The sequence below is a fragment of the Phaethon lepturus genome, unplaced genomic scaffold (genome assembly GCF_000687285.1).
Source record: "Phaethon lepturus isolate BGI_N335 unplaced genomic scaffold, ASM68728v1 scaffold14174, whole genome shotgun sequence".
NCBI lineage: Eukaryota > Metazoa > Chordata > Aves > Phaethontiformes > Phaethontidae > Phaethon > Phaethon lepturus.
The window spans coordinates 48,958-68,283 of record NW_010537080.1 but is presented as its reverse complement, the minus strand read 5'-3'; the positions used below and the strand labels follow the sequence as shown (position 1 = coordinate 68,283).

The 19,326-nt window shown below is 45.2% G+C and overlaps 1 protein-coding gene across 1 annotated transcript in view; it reads right to left on the bottom strand.

The window, feature by feature from the left end:
* Positions 1–815: 815 nt before the first annotated feature.
* Positions 816–19,326, bottom strand: part of LOC104620220 (ephrin type-A receptor 5) — a gene marked incomplete at both ends in the record, with an annotated part of 65,202 nt that continues 46,691 nt past the window's right edge. Inside the window, 5 exons of the mRNA XM_010286374.1 lie at positions 816–1,025; positions 1,842–1,903; positions 6,302–6,487; positions 7,571–7,696; positions 9,118–9,185. Coding sequence (XP_010284676.1) covers positions 816–1,025; positions 1,842–1,903; positions 6,302–6,487; positions 7,571–7,696; positions 9,118–9,185 — 652 coding nt within the window. The remainder of the gene's footprint in view (positions 1,026–1,841; positions 1,904–6,301; positions 6,488–7,570; positions 7,697–9,117; positions 9,186–19,326) is intronic.

Here is a 19,326-nt window from a genome sequence, read left to right as displayed (position 1 = left end):
AGCCGCGCGCCGAGCCCCGTCGCGGGGCCGTGACTGCCAAGAGCTGAAAGGCCTTTCCCAGATCTCCGCAGGAACTGGGAATGTGACCCAGAGAGCTCCCACTGCCCGTAAAACAATACCTTCGGACAAACAGGCTGTTAGGACACGTCCGGGTGTGCCAATCACTGCCATGAATATTGGAGGCTCTCTCCAAGCCTGTGGTGCTGGGGATGGGTCCTGTCCACCCGCTCTGTGCAACGCTGGGGCCATGTGGCCTTGCACTGGGCAGGTGGGCTGATGCCCTGAAAGGATGGCTCAAGGATGGAAAGGGGCAGAGCACTGAGGCTAGAGCAGCTCTTTCTCAGGTTGAGGGTAATATTGAGGGCAATGTGCACCATTTGCAATGGGCGTTACACGCTTACCAATGTTTTAAAAGTGTCAAACTGTCCAGAAGACCATGGCTTACATCTCTGCATGGGTGCCTAAGCAAAGCACTTGCTCTTACTCTTCCCTCCCTTTGGTATTCACCAAAGAGGACAGAATAGAGCTGGGAGTGTGGCACCTTTGCAGAGCTTGCTATTTGACTCAGGGGCCCCACATGAACTTAAAAGTTACTCGTTACGTTCTGCCTTACTTGGCCATCCCAACTACAAAGTGACAGGCATTTGCAAAATTCATCTGATAACGATTAACTGGTAACACCTGGCCAAACCCTCATGCACAGTTTAGAGGCTCTGGATTTGTAGAAACCTCTTTGCTAGAAAGCATGAATACCAAAATGTGCCAGGGAATACATTTTTCTTGAGCTCACTCATTTCGGTATCCTCATAACTCACCCTGGTTGTGTATGCTGCTTCGGGGTCATCTTCTAGGACTCTTGAGAGGCCGAAGTCTGACACCTTGCAGACTAAGTTGCTGTTGATTAGGATATTCCTGGCAGCCAGATCTCTGTGTACGTAACCCATGTCAGACAGGTACTTCATTCCTGATGCGATGCCTCGCAGCATCCCAACCAGCTGAATGACCGTGAACTGCCCATCGTTCTTCTGCAAAAGGAAGGAGACATTTGATCAGCTGAGAGTCTCTGCACCCTTAACATTGCATGTGCATGAAAAAAAATGCTAGGGCAAGTCTCCAGGGAAGAAAACCAGGGAAATTAATAATTCATTACTCTCATGCTCTGACCAGGAAGCTTTTCAAAATTTCGCTGTTTGGATTAGGATCTCTAGAGACAAAGCTAAGGAAATGTAGTTCTTAACTGGAGATCAAGGAGAGAGCTATTTCCACTGGCGACTGGTAAAGACACTGCAACTAGGAGTGAACACGTGTAGTTATGTGTATGAAGGCACCAGGGTGGGCTCTCTCCGAGTCAGCCAACTGAATGGCACCAAATTCCTGGAAATGCTACCTGCAGAGGTCCACGTGTGAATACCTGGGGGTAGGGACTCTTCCCCATGTGGCCACACTGCATTTCTAACTGCTTCCCCTACCCTCCCTTCTCCAGCTTTTACATTTCATGGAAAAACTCTGACAAGTCTGGGGTTTGCCATGATGCACTGTGGATGTGCTCTTGAAACACATATAATTTTGCAGGATAAGTTAATCATTTCCATGCAGCAGACTGCTTTCTAAAATAAACATAATATACTCCAATTTATTCTTATCTGTTTGTATCAATGCACAAACCAGGTCCTTCATGATGCTGTGTAAATATAGATCAAACAGACAGCTGAGCTATTCCTGCCTCCAGACAGCAACAACAGCTGGACCAGCACCCAGCAAACATTTTCACTGACATTAACCATCTGCAAAGAACCCAAATTTTAACCAAGGTCCCCCTGGAAAAAGGATCTAAGCATTACCTTTAAAAATGTGTCCAGAGAACCGTTCTCCATGTATTCAGTCACTATCATTACTGGCTTGCCTGGAAAAAAAAGTGCATGAGTTTGTTAGCAATTTATTTATAAAACATGAATGATAATAAAGTCTTTTCATAATACGTCTGAATGTGAACATACAGCCATGCAACAGTAAATCTACACCGACACACTGCCGCCCCATCAGGATGACAATAGTTTTTTCCAGAATATATGAAGAAACAGGGGAATTGAGGACGAGGGGACGAAAAAGTAATCCCATATTATGGGTGGGATAAACACTCTAAGACTCAGAGTGTTTAGATGAGGTTGGAGGAGGAGGAGTTGGAAGCTGAACCCGGGCAGCCTATGCACAACCTTCTCCTCATCTCGGTGAATAAGCTGGAAGTTTGCAGAGGCCAAATTGCACCGGGCGACCTCTTTGGACTCTTCCCTATAGCTTCAACACCCTGGAGTAACAATGGGAGCTCAACAGGAGCAACCAGGATGATCTGAAGTATCTATCTGAGCTTGGTAGCCACCAAAACCAAGACAGGAAAGGGTGGGATTACATCCCTTGTAATTCAAGTAATCTCATACGACTACCTTTGTAAACACATCTGGAAGTAAGAGAAGAGAAATATTTATGCTGCAGAACAAAAGCGAGTTAAGTATGGAATGAGTGCAAGTGGAAATCAAAATAAAAGTTCTTAACAAAAGACCTGGTCTGCTATTGTTGACAGGAAAAATAATGTTTTTCCAAATCCATTTGATTAATTTTCATGCCCGAGTCATTTTAATGGTAATTATACATAGTTTTTGCTCAGTTTTTATATCTAATTTCTCGCTAGCTTGCCACAATGACATAGCAATAATTAATGTGGTGTGCTCCAGCCCTTGTAAATTCAATGAAATCTTATAAGAACATGTAAATTATTTTTTATTTAAATCAATTTCCATTAGCTAGCATGAAGCACAGACAAAAGAGGAGCTGTCAATTATTTGTAAAGTGCATTATAAATGTCTTTCATAGAAATGATCAACGAGAGCTGTCGCGTGTCATAACATGCGCAAGAAGGTAAATGCTCCTAAAAATCAGCGCATGTTGTACCATTTAGATTGGTCTTATTCTTCCCACTTGCCCGTTACCTTAGCTATTTGCCTAATTTACTGCTTAATTATCTACATAATAAAGGTAATTGTGAACCTGTCAATCAAAACACTCATTGTTGTGCAGATAGTACCTTTTCAGTGTGAGGGGCCCGTGCTGCTTCAATTCTTTTAAGTTAATATCACAGCTACTGCCTGAGTTTGAAGCTTGTGAAAGGTATTACTTTTGATAGGAGAAATGTACCTCCGGGCCATGAAAAATATCATTGAGCCCCAAACAAAATAACAGGCCTCATCTTCAAGGATGACAGCTGTCTGTCTACGCATAACATTGGCTGTGTGCAGGAGGGAGAGATCTTGGGTGACGTTGCTATAGGTTGGCAAACACATCAGTGGCTACGTAGGGAAGGAAAACCTCAGGTATATCTACTTTTTTTTGGAATTTTTTGGTTTTGAACACTAAACCCCTGACTGGCGTCCCTTATCTCTGACACCTCAAGGCATGTGTTGCAGTAAGACTGGTGTCTTGTTACACTACCACCCTGAGGGACCTCCTTCAGACTCTGCCTTTAGTTGCCATTGGAGAAAAGAAAATAAGATTTCTGGCAGTTATGTTTCGTTATCTGACTGCTGCAGGTTGACAGTAATCATGGAATAAATTAGCCCTGTATCCAAGATCATGGAAGTAAAGACACAAATAGAGTAACTTCCAACAAAATAACTTAAAAGTAAACACTGACCCTTCTAAAGCACTGGGCTGATTCTCCATGTCAGCAGGGCTCCTTGCCGCTGGCGTTACAGGGCCATAAAATGTGTGTAGATGTCATTCATATCAACGTACTAATGTAATATGCAAACCATCAGCGCAACCAAATGGCATGCAAATGAAAACAGGACCGTCATTACCTTTGTAAAGCAGACATAGCTAAGGGCTTGTCCGTATGGGGACAATAAAAACAATTAATCCAAATTAACTAAGGTGTGCATTTGAACTAGATTAGTTAAATGGTATTAAACCCCTGCGTGGATATTCTCACTCAGAATTAAAAATGGCCTAATTCAATTTAGCTTAATTTACTTCCAAAGTAAGTCATGATGCAGAAAAGATATTTTACCCTAAAGGTCTGAATCTACAATAGCCCAATGACTAAAACACTGAAGGGAAAAAGAAGTTAAACAATACTTTGAGATAGCAGCATATTTTGGGATTCATAAAGGTTGGTTTGGTCCATTTAGAAGAAAATAAAAAGCTGGAAAGATGATCCAAATGCCCAATGGAAAAAATTTTGAGTGCGATAAACAAGCATTTACTGAGCTAATGAGGAGCTCAGGGTTCACGTACCCCCCTGCATCCAAACTCCAGTCGCTCCAAGTCCAATTTAGAAGAAATGCTCCTAGTGTTTCCACGGCCTTTGAGCAGATGGCCACTTTATATAAAAGGCAGCTCGCTAGGGAGGCACGTCGTCTCTACAAGTGGGATTCCCACCCATCCCCTGAGGCCTCAGCAGCCAGAAAGACTCAAGCCCATGTCAGCAGCAGCTTTTATGAATGTATAATAGTCACTCCCTTCCTGTCCAATATCCCACACCCCTGGCAGGGCTAGAAATGGGAGCTTTTATGTATTAAGGGCTACACAAGGTGACCCCAAGAGATTTTGATATTTATTCAATTTTTGGGAGAAATCTGTCTTGGTTATTTTTTTTCTTTTCTTAAAAAGTTTTAGAAAATGCAATTTCAAGGAAAAATGCAAGAAAAGGCTGTTGATTGCAAGATTACAGCATTGATTTTGAGTAGGTTATAAGGATATGAACAGACAAACAGCTAGTGTTTCTGTACCTTCTCTACAGCAGCTCTGAAAAAGAACTGATTTTGGAGATGCTGCCTGTGACAAATGACAAATGGTACTAACAGCAGCCACATGGCCCCAAACGCCAGCATTTGAACAGTGGTAGCTAAGCTCTGACATTATCAGTCATGAAGACAAGAAGGGAGACAGCCATGCACACTTGTGAGGCTGGTGCTTCTTCAGCTAGCAAAAACTTCGTGAAAGACTGAAAAGTGTAGTTGTTTTCAACAAAAAAAATCCTTGATGCAAATAAAGTAGATTCTCCAAGGCTTTAAAATTGAAGAGTAACACCACCTCTGCACCTTTCCCACAGCCTCAGCACAGCACCAGCAGCTGAGAGGCTTGGGCTGGGCACACTCAGATGTGCTGTCCCTTCCTCTGACCTTATCTTTAGTGTACACGGTCATTTGGAGAAGAGCTGGGCTGGGAAAGTTATGGAAGGTTATGTTGCTCTCTGAGCAGTCAGACCTCAGTAACTCTCGTGCTGGGATGTTTTGCCAGCCATTTCACATTTTCCCCAAGCCCTCAACTCCTCTCATAAACTATATGCCAGCACCAGGGCCAACTATTACCACAGGCATCATTACCAGATCCCGGAAGGAGCTTGGCTTAATCATGGTTTTACACAGTCCTGTTGTCTGCAGCTACACTCCCGTTCTTCTTCCCTGCTTCTGGAAAGCAAAACTTCAGCTAACTTCTGTCCTTGCTCACATCCCGTGTGAGTGATCACAAGGCTCAGCACTACCCTCCTGTGGGCTTTGCTTCAGTGGTTTCTCAAAATACGATGGCTGGAAATCATCAGGGGTTGTGGGTTTTGGTTTTTTTTCCAGATTCTTGGTGGTAAAATCCTCCCCGTTTCCCTGCCAGGGAAATCGCTTCCCACTTCTTGGCACATCTTTGCTCACCCTGGGACTCATGTGGTTTCAAAAGCAAACAAATAAAGGTAGGAATCAGAAGTGAGCCTGCTCGCAAAATTTAGCGGGTGTCTCAGCATCACTGCGTTCAAAACGCTCTTGCATTTTGCAGGTGGTCGGTGCTGCTGAACTACCCGCAAGGCAGAAGTCAGGCAGCACGCTCCACCAGCATTCCGATGTCCCTGGCTTACTGCTGTCTCCATCACCCACCCACTCCCTGAGGTTGACCAGGCATATCATCTCCTATTCCCATCTCATTTAATTTTGGGCCTTTGAAGTGTTTTCTCCTAGCCCATGCCTAGGTGAGGCAAGATTTCCAGAGGGAGTTAACGCTTTTTATCACTTTAGCCATTACCTATCCATTCTAGCTGGAAGAACGCTAAAATACTTTGGGCATAAACAGCCTTTACAATGTTGGGGAACCTCTTCCTGGCTGGACCTACAAAGGGTGGCAGTTTGGGCAAGGGGAGTTCACTGTTTTTTGAGAAATTATGAAAGGCGCAGTCAAAACGCGAGTTACCCAAGTCTTCCTCCCCTAACCAATTCTCCCATCGGCCAGAGTTCAAGGACAGCAGTCCACAGCAAATTGCACCTACTTTTTGTGACAACGCCTTCCAGGTGGATGATGTTGGGGTGGTCAAACTGCCCCATGATGCTGGCTTCTCCCAAGAAATCTCGTCTCTGTTTCTCTGTGTAGCCCACCTTCAGGGTTTTGATAGCAACTGGAAACTCACGTTTTCCCTGCAGCTTCAGCCGCCCACTGCAGACTTCTCCAAATTCACCTTCAGAGAAAAATCAGAAAGAACAGGATCACAGCACGTCAAAGGAACACACAGCGTGTATTGATCTACAGCATTCAGCCCAGCCCCTGTAGGTAGCTGCTCAAAAGCATGCAGGGCTGTCCTGCATTCGTGGGTGTGGAAAGCTAAACAGTGACCACCATCTCAAATACCTGGCATACAAGAAGCCAAGCAATTCATAAGCACAAGAAAACTGGGAAGAAAAATGCAATTTTCCAATATTTAAAGAGCTATGCTCTATGTTCCATTGGGCTTTTGTCTCATTTCATGTTTTTGTCTACTAGATGAGTGAGTCCTGTCACATTCTATATCATTGCCCTGTGTAGATAGCTGTAAAACACAAGCCACTTGCTTCTTAACCTTCCTTTGGTAATTTAAATAGATGGAATGCTGTTAGCCTTTCACAGCAACATATATTTTTATAGACTATAAACCCTTTCCGATTTTATGACCACCTTTTTAAAAAAAGTAACCCAAATGCATTGTTTTCTTCTTTTTTTTTCTGGTCAACAGTAAATTACCTCAAAAACACAATTTCAGAGGATAGAAAATGTATCCTAAGGTTGGATGCAAGTCCAAACAAACAGATCAACTGGAAAGAAAATGGGAGTTTCTTCTTTTAACCAAGGAAGCTAAAAGCTTTGGACTTTGGTTTGTGTGGTTTTTTGATGACTTCTTGTTCTTATAAGATGACTTATCATCTTATATATATGACCAGATGACTTCTTATTCTTATTATTTTTGCTTTGAGACCGACCTTAGCAAGGGAGGAGAAAAAGCTTAAAATGGTGAAAAGAACCTGAAATGAAGTGACTCCTTTCCCTTAGCATCCATTGTAGTAACTCAGCTGGGTCCAAACATGACCATTTTCTGCTGTTTTCAGTTCAGTCTCTGAATTTCAAAACTGCAGACAATGACAGGTTTGTCCCAAACTTCAGCTGAAACATGGTCCCCATCACTTGCAGGGTACCTAACAGCACAAACATTTCATGCCCTTCCCAGCTCTCTCATGTTAAGAAAACCAACCCTCCGTGCTGCTAAGTATCATGAAATGCATTCCCGTACCAGCTCCGATAACTCTTTCAATGGTTATGCATGAAGCTTCGATTTCCTTAGCAAACTCATGGACAGCTTGATTAGGGTCCTCATAGGTGTGGGGGTCAATGTAGGTCCTTACTCCAGGCAGCTTAACTGCAAGCACAAATTAAGAGCGTTACTGGCACATGGCATCACAGATGATGGGCAATACCCACTCCTGTCCTTCGCGCTCTGCTTTTCTGGGAAACATTGCAGCAGGGAAACCTATTTCTACAGGAAAAAAGAATAGCATTCTTGGAAAACGACGTTTAGTTTATACAAGACGTCTGTGCATCTTCACTGTATTTAGAAAAGCACACGACAGTGCTCAGCTGGAACGACGCGCAGCTAAAAATCTCCGTCGGTGCTGCGTAATGGGCTGGTCCAAGGTCTGGTGCAAAAGGATCCCTTTCTGGATCTGGAAAGGGTATGCCAGGAGGAAAAGTACAGAAAGCAAAATATTAAGGGAACAAGTTGCAAAGCAAGTTGGATGGATGCGGGTTGATGGAGAGCTGCAATAAATTATGCCCTACTAGTCACATATTAGCTAATCAATCGGCCACATTTTTTCAGATGGAGTTACTGAGATTTAAATGAACGGAATATTTGCAGTACAAAGCCTGTGGGTTGCACCAGTATATATAAAATCAATAGCAGGCTTTTTCTCCAAGACTTGAAAGGGGAAAAAGTATTTTCATTATCCATATTATAAGTTTGTTTTGACAATCATTAAGGCTACTCACATGAAGAACTGCTCATCAGTCTAATAAGACAGCCTCGTTACACTATGGCTCTTAATTGATTTGCTTCCTGCTGCCTTCATTACATAGCACTAATGGAAATTTGACTTTCACTCACGATGCGTTTGCCTTTTCCACCCCAAAAGGCACCTCGTTACCCATACCCAGATCCCACAGCACTTGATGAAGGAAGGCTTTTCAAACACTGGCTTCGGGTGTAAGGAAGGACTGATCATCTGACCATGAGAAGTATTTTCTAGCATCACCGCAGAGGTTTTTTGTATAAAAGAGCATTAACGCAGCATTTCAGAAAGCTTCCTAGGAGCAAGAAGCAGGCATTATTCCTCACACCTCTGCAGAGGCATCCAAGGCAAAGAGTAGCTGTGGGATTCGTCCTCACTGCTGGCTGGGGTGGGGCAAGGGTTTCAGTGTTCTGGACCGATGTGTCCAGACCACAAAAACGTAGAGTTGTTATGTGCCGTCCAGGCAAAATTAATAGCACCTTGGGTCACACAGCAAAGACAGAGGGATAGAACAAAATGTCTTGCTAGAGAGATCTGCTGCAAACGTACAGGTGTGTAGAGCTGGGAACATATAAAGACTGTTCAAACATTCAGTTCGCCATCGGGCTTGGAGCAAGGGCAGGTGGGGACTTACTGAACAACAGAACAAACTGAATTCTTCTGTGAAATACCAGCAAAACCAGAACTGTTTTTTTTTAAAACTCTCTCTCTTGTACTTCTCGTTACCACAAAGAGCCAAGACCACATATATACACATTCGATCTTTACTCACTGTGGCCGTTATGAAAATGCATCTTTTCTTCTTCTGGATCTTGTTTAGCCTTGCTATAGCCACATCGCCTGGGGAAAAAAAAGAAGAAGAGCGAGAGCATTTCTGTCTCTGGTATGGCAGAACCTGGCTCTTTACCTCAAATCACACAAGACACAAAAACCTAGAGCAGCAACGAATCCAACCTCTCTTGCAGCTGTATTGCTCCTGTCCCAGTTTTAGCTTATCAAACCACTTGCAATTTCCCTAACGGGATTCAGGGCCCAAGGCCCACCGATTTTCAATTCGACTTGTACTTCCAAATCCCACAGGTGCTTCTGAAAAACTGCTCTATCATACATGTAATTTAGCTATTATTAAGAAGAGAAAAAAGCAAGAATGGGAAGGATGATGGGAGGGGAATGGGAATGAAACATTAGAATCGCAGAAGCAAGATCTCCTGGATCGCAGAGCTTTTGCAGGCAGCAAGCTGTATGCATTGCATGCTCCCTCTTATCCACCAGGCGTTTGCACAGAACTTTAAATTTTGATACTTTAGCCTTGTGCAAACGTTAACACCTTATACACGTGCAAAATGATGGGTTAAAAAACCCTCAAAACCTGTTGCCTCACTGCCTTCAAGGGTCTCCTACACATTCCTGGCTCTGATGGGGTTTCCCACACATCTCCTGTCTTCACCCAGGGGAGCTGCCATTCATGCAATCGCCCCCGCCCAGCGGCAATAAAAATGGAAGGTGGGACACAGTCGCTTCCTGACCTATCTTGCGCCCATGTTAGAACTAGGCAGCGCAAGGACTCTTCTCTAGGTGATGTTATCGCATTGGCATTAACTGGCTGCTTTGGTGGCACTTCTGATACCTACTTCACTTAGACAACCACTTGGGAAGCTACAAGGTAACTGCGTAGGCAAGGAGAACTGCTATATACATACATATATACATGTTTAAAAATACGGGATGAGGTATGTATGATGATATACCAGTCTTTCCAAGGACCTGATATGGTAACTGGAGATAGAGGAACTGGATCATCCTTAAAGCAAACCACATGGACATGAGACAGAGGGACCCTGCTTGATAGAGTGAAAAACCTGCAATGGACACCTGCAAGCCAGCCAGCGCGCAGCGGGATCGCTAGCTGGCACACCGCAGAGAAAGCCTCAGGTCACCAAGGAGCCACTTAAAGCTGAGAAACTTGGGAGTCTTCTCTTCCATTGCCCATGATTTTTGAGATAGGGAGATGCAAGCACTCCAGCATCACTCACAGCAAGGAGGAGCATACGATTAACAGAAACAAAACTGCAATTAGGAGGAGGCAGTAACAGGCATCTGCATGAAACATGCCCTCAGCATGAAGTCCTATTATAGGGAACTGCTGTCTGCCTGGTTGCAAAGGGCCAAGCAGCCTTTTGGCTACAGGATTTTGGCACCGGCTTTGTGCAACGATCACGATTACAAACAAAAGCCCCAATACGACGGGACGCACGCGCTGCCGCTGAGCTGGCCCCAGCAGAGCTGGACGCTGGAGGGCCCAGGAGGGGAAAAGCAGCGCGAGCTCCCGAGGTTACTCTTGGGAAGGGGAGCAGGCACGCAAGCTTACCTTGGGGAGAAGGGCAGACCTGTGCCAAGGGGAGAGGAGGAAAAAACAGACTGCAAAGGTTGTGCAAGCTGAGGGGAACGGATCGAGACAAGGTGCAGAAGACGAGGGGGAAGGCTGACAGGCGGTCTGGGGGCACAGGCAGCAGGGCCAATAAACGGGTTGCACCTGATAAACGGCCAGGCTATCCATGCAGGGCGCGATTTCAGCGGCAGCAACCAAGCTGAGACCATCACGCTCAAAATGCAAAACCCACGGGAGCGGCAATGAGGTGCCCGGAGATACAGCTCAGTTATGTGTGTCGGTGCTCGACGCCTGGCTCCAGCAGCAGTACCATTTCCCCGAGATGGGGTCCTGCCTAATTAACTCAAAAACTAAGCACGAGGTGTACATGACGACCCTGGGAGTAAGGGTCATTTCAAAGCATGTTTTGCAGTTCACAATCCTGGGGTGAAAATAGATTCTTCTTCTTCATCATACTGCCTCCCCCCTTAAGTACATAAACTAGAGATATGAGTATCAGTATCAATTCCCACTTCTGGCAACCCCAATTTTTTCTTCTGCAAGTTGCCAAAAGTTACATCAGTTTTCTGCAGAGTAATTTTCTGGATTGAGGCATATAATTCAATTCATGGTTCTACCAAATGCACACGTACAAGATTTCTTCTGTTTGCCTTTTAGAGCAAACACCCTCATCTCCAGGTTTGGAGTACTTCACTTTTCTAACATTATCCTTCACTTAAGCTTTTCTAACATTATCCTTTTTACTTCCCATGTGTCCTGATTCTTTGACCATAAAGAAGGAGGAAAGAGAAATGAGAAACATGCCATCGCTTGCATCCAGTGATCCAAGCACACCTTGATGCACAACGGTCCATGTTTTACTGCCCAGGGAGACACTCAAAGGGCCAGTGCAAACCCCTCTCTTGAGCTGGGTAACACATACAGCAGCACGTCACATTAGCATACGAAATCAGGCTCTGGGACCCCCAGAGCATCATTAAAACAAGCCTCGACAAGTCACACCAAAGTGAAACAGCAGCTAGTGGACTGACTCTCACGCAACAGTTGGGCGTCACTAACAAAGCTTGCGGGAAAACCTGCAATCACTTGTGCCCTTCGCACGCTCGCTTTCTTAAACCACCCAGAGAAACAAGCCAGGTACATGCTGACTGTGGCTAAACCACGCTTCTTCCCTTCTTGACCTTCAGATGCTTTAAATAACACACAAAAGCAGTTTTTTCTCCTTTCTTCCTCAACTAAATCCCATAAAAATCTGCTATTTCAGGGTAACAGTCCTGATTCACTTTGTGAATCTTACGGGAAGATAAAAGTATCTAAATATTGTAGCTTTGCAATATATTTGGGGGGAAGAAAAAGCCCCCATTTGTTTGTGAAATAATCCACTTCTGCATGTGCATTTGCTCTTAATATTTATTGGAAAAGCTGCAAGTCAAAAGTTTCCTGATGGAAGACTCATTCTCTAGCGTATTGTCATTGTACAAACCATAGATTTTCTATATCTTTTCTATATCACATATGCGTAAAGATCCTGACGCTAGCTTCGTCTCCCACTGAGCTGGAGACACTCAGCCAAAGAGTTAACGTAATCCAGCAGCACACCTGAATCTCAACTAATTTACTCTTGTTGTGGATTTGTCCCAGTTTCTATATCTAGAAAGCAGATGTCTTCCTTGCACAGCTCTGTGTTTTTCAATAAAAGTATCAGAGGAAAAAAAAAGTGAGACTTTAAATATTCTTAAGGCATCATGTCTTATTTAAAAACTACTTGCAGATTGGCAGGCAGCTCGTAAAATATTTATGGGGCAGATTATAAAAGTGAAGTTGTAAAATGATCCTTATATAGGTTTATAAAATATAAAACGGACAGGTAGAAAGATGAAGAATCCAGCTGGGAAACCAACGCCTACCGCCTCGCATGGCAGAAGCCAATTCGTGGAGAAAAATCCTTCAAGAAATGAGGCTGGAAGATGCTTGCTCTCCCTGGACCAACAGAGATACTTTCTGTTTGACTCTGTGCTTCGGGGTGCCCTTTCTGGGTGGTGTGTGGCCCCTTGGCCACTTGAGGCATCCCAAAAACCACAGAATGCCCAAAGGAAGGAGTTTCCATCTCCTTAGCTGGGGCCACCACTCTGGTCACAATCCAGGCAGGACACAGTCAGGGGACTGTGGAGCTGGACCTTGGACATCCAAGCCCGAGGCAGTGCTGTGGGAGAGTCTTTATAAACTTTTTTTATAGGCATAGGTCAAAGCATTTCAGCACACAGCTGAGGCGTTACTGGAAATGCACATGGGGACAGCATTTAGACATCCCCAATGAGGAAAGGGACCTCACCTTGCTAGGTGCTGTCAGTACCATCGAACGGCTTGTAGCCTGAAGCAGCATGCAATCTCCTGTCCCAGTCCTGCAGAGAATTATACATGTATTTAATCTCTTAAATAGGAGATAAACGAACTCTGTATGCTGCTCTGAAACAGAGACAAAATGCCACTTGCTTTTCAGGGGTGAGACCTTCACTCAGAAGCACATCTTTCACAATAAACCAACTTTGAGGAATGCATCCAACCCTCTTGAGCTGTCTTTTTACAGGAGATTTGCGAGGACCACAAGGTTGTTGTTTACAAGGGGTTAGTGCTCATTTCAGACTATTTATTCCAAGATGTTAAAGCAATAAGGCTGCATACGTGTTGCAGGGCAGGACCGGCTTCCACCCAGAGGAACAAACAAACAAACACGGATCCGTCCATCCGGCCAAGATCCTGTCGCCTCAGCTTATGTCTGGAGACAATAATTTGTTCAGCAAACAGTTTTATCCCGGATAAATGACACCAATACCGAAAGCCAAAGGCAAAAGTCTACCTCTAGCAACGTTGGTCCATGTTCAGCATTCCCCTTTGCTCCTCACAGTCCTAGAATATATTCAGTATCACAAAACCAGAGAATACTCAAGGGACTGATGTAAAACGAGCAGCTTTTATACTGGAAGTTGTTTCCCATTTTTCTGTTTACTTCCTTCCTGATTTTTTGATGTCTATAATGAGTTACTTCCATTGCACTGGACCAAACTTTCACCTGGAGTAACTTGGGGCAACCCGTGCAGGCTGGGCATCTGACTCATTCAACTCCTCAATCTACTCTCCAAGTCCTGTAATTTGGAGAATGGGATCAAGAGAGCAGTAAAAGGTCTTGGGATGACAAACTAAGACCTTCGGCTCAGTTCAAAGATACGCTAGATGACTGACCCGAGAGGAACCAGTGCAGGTTCCCTTCCCAAGGGCTGCAGGCTCACCATCTTCTCAGCTGCTTTCCCAGCCGCTGCTGTCCTCCTCTACAGGGTGCGACCCTACTTTCAACCTCCGATTAACTTGGATGCCTTACAAAGGAAGTTTCACAATTCCAGCAGTGGTATTTTTAGCCTTTAGTGTTTCCCTGCCTTTGCACTGAATGACTCCCTTTCCTAAACCACCGCTAGAACAATTAAAAATAATTTAAACAAGATACCGTTTCCCCCTCTCGCAGGAAGCTCCCTCTGAAGTGATCTCCATAAATCTCTCTAAAGAGGTTGTCATGCCTTCCCATAGCACAGCCAATGGCGTCTGTGCCTTCAAGTCACTTTTCCCATCTCCCCCTCCCAGCTTGCTGCCACGTTAGTCTCTCCACAGCTTAGGAGGAAACTTGCAGAGGGTGTTTTCCAGGTCAGCCAACTTTTCCCTATGCGACTCTCTTCTTTGTACCCATCCAGTCCATTCCTGGGCCCCTCTGAGAAGTATTTTCCATTGCTGCCACTCTCTGGTTGGGGGCCTTGCTGAGGACGTTTGAAGCATGACTCCCAGCAAGGGACTGCTCGTGCACTGGTGGCACAAGGCACAACAGACAACAGAAGTATTGGGAGGTTTTTTCAGCACAATCATTGCCAAACTGGTGGATCACAGGAACGACCACACATACCAGGAGAACATTCTGCAGCCAAACACTTTTTGCTGAGCAGCCTTGCTTGCTAATGTTGCTCTTAAGCACTCAAAAGCCTTGAAAACCAATTTAAAAATGCTCCAACAGGAAAAAAAAAAGCATTCTACTTTAGGGCCTTTGGAATTTGCATTTGCAAACTCCTCCCTGGTTCAGGTCTCTTAGAGACAAAATACAGCACTACAGGACCCAAAAATGGTCCACCTTGGTGAATGCTGTGCCCCACAGCCAAGGACCGCACCATGACCCAGGTACCACCAGGCAAAATCTCAGCGCTCCCCAGAAAACAGAGTAGAAGAGTTTCACACCTCTCGCCCAGCTATGCTGCAAAACCTTCCCAGTTTAACAACACACATGGGACGTCTCAGCGCTCCTATGGTCTCAAGCAGCTATCTGATGGGGATGGTGGTTTCATGAGTCTCCTAGGTGTCTTAGGAAGGTCCCTGCCTGCACAGCTTACAGCCAATTCAGAGACCTAAAACACATTCCCTTTGGGGAGCAACTCAACTCGTGTCCAGTCAAGCCAACAGAAAGTAAAATCACCCTTCCTTTGATTAGCTAGAAAAGAGGGGAGAGTAGAAGAGAGCAGAAACGGGTGAGGTAGCCCAGGTGGTGGCAGAACAGGGCAGCATGCAGCACGGACACGCAGCTCTCGATGCCCGCAGAGATATGTCCAATGCTGCTGGAGCATATCGGTGGCAAACAGCACCATGTCATTGCCATGTATGTCATACATTGACATGTGTGTTGATGACATACAGTTCGTTTCTCTGACATGCACGTTCCATGCCACCTAATACTTTTCCATTCCCGCCTGCCCCCCGCCACCTTTCTGGTGGCAAATCACCTCCCCCGGACCCTTTTGGTGACAAGAAGCAGAATTTGATGAAGTGTCCAGCATACGCGACGTTTTGTTATGACACATGGCATTGCTGGTGTGGTGTCTGGATCGATTATGGCATAACATATCAGGTTTTTTTTCCCCTTGGACCCCTGCTCTTGCTGGAGACACACTCTGCTTCGAGTCACGCTATTTCCAGTTGTTGAGATAGACAAGCTGGGTGCAGAGATCGGATGAGAAAGCAATTTCCAGGCCAGTACAAGAAAGGGAGGGAGCGGCAGACTGTGCACAGAAAACACAGAGGGAGGACACGATATAGGAGCCAGCACGGGTGGGAACACTGACCATGTTAGGCTCGGATAGGCAACAGCACGCAGAGAAGAAGCCCACCCACAGCCATGATCGCAGCAACTGAAAAGCAAACAAAAAGGCCCACGATAAGGAATAATTCCACCGCCCTGGCAAGGTGCAAATACATTTGCAACATTTTTATACGCACTTCTTCCTTCTTACTGCAATTATTATTTGGGCCGTAACACCCTGGGCTCCAAGAATTTCATGGCATGTGCTACTGTTGGGGAAAAATGCTTTAGGGAGAGCGTATAGATCCTCGTGCTGCAAAGCAATTAACCATGTGCTTCCCATAGTTGAGTACCACCATCGGGATTAACGGGGCCACCCATGTGCTTAAACTTAAGCATCTGGCTTGGAGCAGGCAAAGTGACTTTCTCCACAAGCATGTGTGCGGTACAGTTACAATTTCCTTTAAAAACACAAGCACTGGATGAACACGAGCCCTGCTTTTGCACACACTTACGTATGTGCTCAACTCACACAGCCCCTTCTGGGTCTCCTCGTATCAGTGAAGCTTTGCACGTGCATTACACATCTGCAGAAGCAGGACCTTATGAGCCATGTGAGAGCATTCAGCCTAAGTGAAGTCAAAATATGGTGAGTTGAAAGGCACTGCATGTGCCCACAGCTTGCTTTTTAAGGCTGCTGAGCCATTACTCTAGTCTAACCAGAGTATGGGTTCGCCTGGCATCAGTCCGTAACTTGAGGCTGGCTGCACTTCAGTAATTGCCCTTTATCCTTGTCAGAGAGCTTGCACAAACAATTTTTCTGTTACCAAATCTATTAAGGTAATTCATCCTGAAAAAGAACATAGTGCAGAAGAAACAACAGGAAGAACTTCAGTACAATATACAAGCAGTAGGCCAACGGTGCAGACAAGCTCTGGTTAAAGTTAGCTGAAGATCCCATTCACCGTTTCTCCTCAAATCATCGTAACAAGTTGTTCTTGAAAAAAATTGCGCCCATCAGATGTTTATGAAGTATAACTTACAATGCCTAAACACATTAAAATAGCCTATTTAGACAAAATTAACGTTCTGCAACTGCACCGCCTGAAATTATGATGCAAAATAACTTCAGGCATGCAATAATTTACAGAATTATATGCTGGATTATGTGCTTACTTAAATTAGAACTGGTGAAGAATGTCTCTCTAAGTTCCTTTTGCATCAGCAAAACGACTTGCTAACATTTTCTAAACAGTGATGCCAATATTTTTTTTACTATAATTGACAATATTTTTTATTTTCATAATGCCCCAGCTTGTGCAGTCATACTAATATGGGAGCATCTCAACCTTCACTAAACCTCTCCATTGATCCAAGCTGACACCGGAGGTCCAAAAACCAAAAGCACACAAAGGGAACCCAAGCATTATATTTTGAGTCAATTTTGCCATTTTCTGGGTTCAATCTCACAGGATTTGAGCGCAGGGAACTGGTATATCTCCAAAAGACCACTGTGGTTATGACGGCTTAGCTTACATTTTAGCTAGAAGGACCTTTCCCCCCAGGCATTTTCTAACAGTTGCTGCCACCAGACCTTCCCACATGCAAAGTCAAGGTTTTTGAAACAACAGCTCAATTAACCTGAAAAGCAACCACTTCCTTAAAACGGAAAGGGCTCGCTGTTTTCCTCAACAAAAATAACCTCTTTGAGCACCTCACGAGCAGCTGGGCTGCTCTGAGACAAGATCAGTTCCCTGCGCTGAATGCAGAGCGCTTCAGGTCGCACTCGCTCCCTTTACGGGCAGGAAAAAAAAAAGCTCAAGTGCAAGGGACACCCCAGTGCAGCCCTACTGCTGCCTCCTCAGCACACAACGCTGTGCGCTTGGAGGCAAAACACTCTGAGGTGTAACGTTAGGGGAAATCTGGAAGCTCTTAGAAACAAACTAAACTGGGTCAATCAGACAACAAAATTCACTTCCCAGTCCCAGGAGCACCTGGACAGGTAAGTGAATGGACTACTTGGCCTGAACAGTTAGGACAAAGGAAGATTTATTACTGCTCATGTTTAAGAGGATGGCTTGATCTGGCAGATAAAATTCAGAATATAAAAATCCCGAGGCAAATAAAACTGCATGTTAAACGCCAGCCCACCTGCCATGGCCACCACATTTGGGTGCTGATGGCTTCCAGGAGAGGCATAGTTACCCTGTCTCCTCGCTGCACGCAGGGCTTTCTCAGTCTAGAAACTGAGGAGCTGAAAGCAAACACTGTCCAGACAACATCAGATGCTGTGGCAGGATCAGAGATCATCACTCAATGAAATATACCCAGACGTCTCTGGGGTTTTTAAGATCTTTAGCCGGCAAGCTGACCTGTATCAGGGAGCAGTCAGAGGTGAACCAAGCACTGTGTAGATCAAAATTACCTGCAAAGTCCCCTCCAGCCTCACTGAATCAACCAGCAGGCCTGGAGGAGAGCTTGGGGGCTGCCCCTGGCTCCAGCGGGCAGTCAGGAGCCCCTCCGTTCTGCTGCAGGTTAACAGAAGACACGTCCACGTAACGGTGGAGGTCATCAAGAAAACACCCGCAGCGTTAAATCCCCTTTGCTGGGAAAGAACAAGGCGCTGATGTGGCAGCGTCTCCAAAAGCCAAGCTGGCTTGAAACAAGGTGTGACTACTGCTTTGAGCCCTGGCTTCAAGGGAAGGGCTGCAGATGGGTAGAGACAACGTGGAGGGGCCTGGAGCCACAGCAGCACCTCCTGGGCCTCTGTGGCCTGCCGGCACTGCTCCGCTCCTTGGCTAGGCCAGCTCTACCGCCTTCGGTTATCTCGGCCACACAAAGCCGACACTCCTCCAGTGCTAGCAAAGGTGACCCCCGCAACGCCTATGGGGTTTGCAAACCCAACTGTCCAGAGAGCAAACTTTAATAAACCCATGCTAGGAGGACTTATCAACACCCTTGGCATCATTTCAAGCCCTGGGCTACATGCTTTGTTAATAAAATGCATATATATGATGGGCCTCAGCAACTGTGCCTGCAATCAATGTAATTAATTTACCACAAGTCTGCAGATGACCCAGAGAGCATTCAGAATTAAACTACATTTCTAGTGGCTAGACAGATCTCAGAGAGCCTCTGCTGTATATAGCTGCGGCTTTTAAGAGTTATAAGTTGAAGACTTGGAGTCATGATAAATGAAAGCCTCGTTTGCTGCTTTTAATAAGCTGCTCTAATGGGATGTTCTTCAAAGTCTTGCAATTAGAGACTGAAATACTTGAGGGTGCCTGGGAAGATTTTTCTAAGCCTTCACACAGCCTTGAGCGATGGCAACGATTGCTTCCTGCACCTCCAGGTCAAGAGGCCAGTGCTACACCTCGCACCTCGTGAGCTGCTTGCTTCAAACATCAGGAGCAGCATTACACACTGTAAGCTGCTACGAATATATTCCTACTTTGCCCAGAACAATACGAATGTCTAAGGAGTCA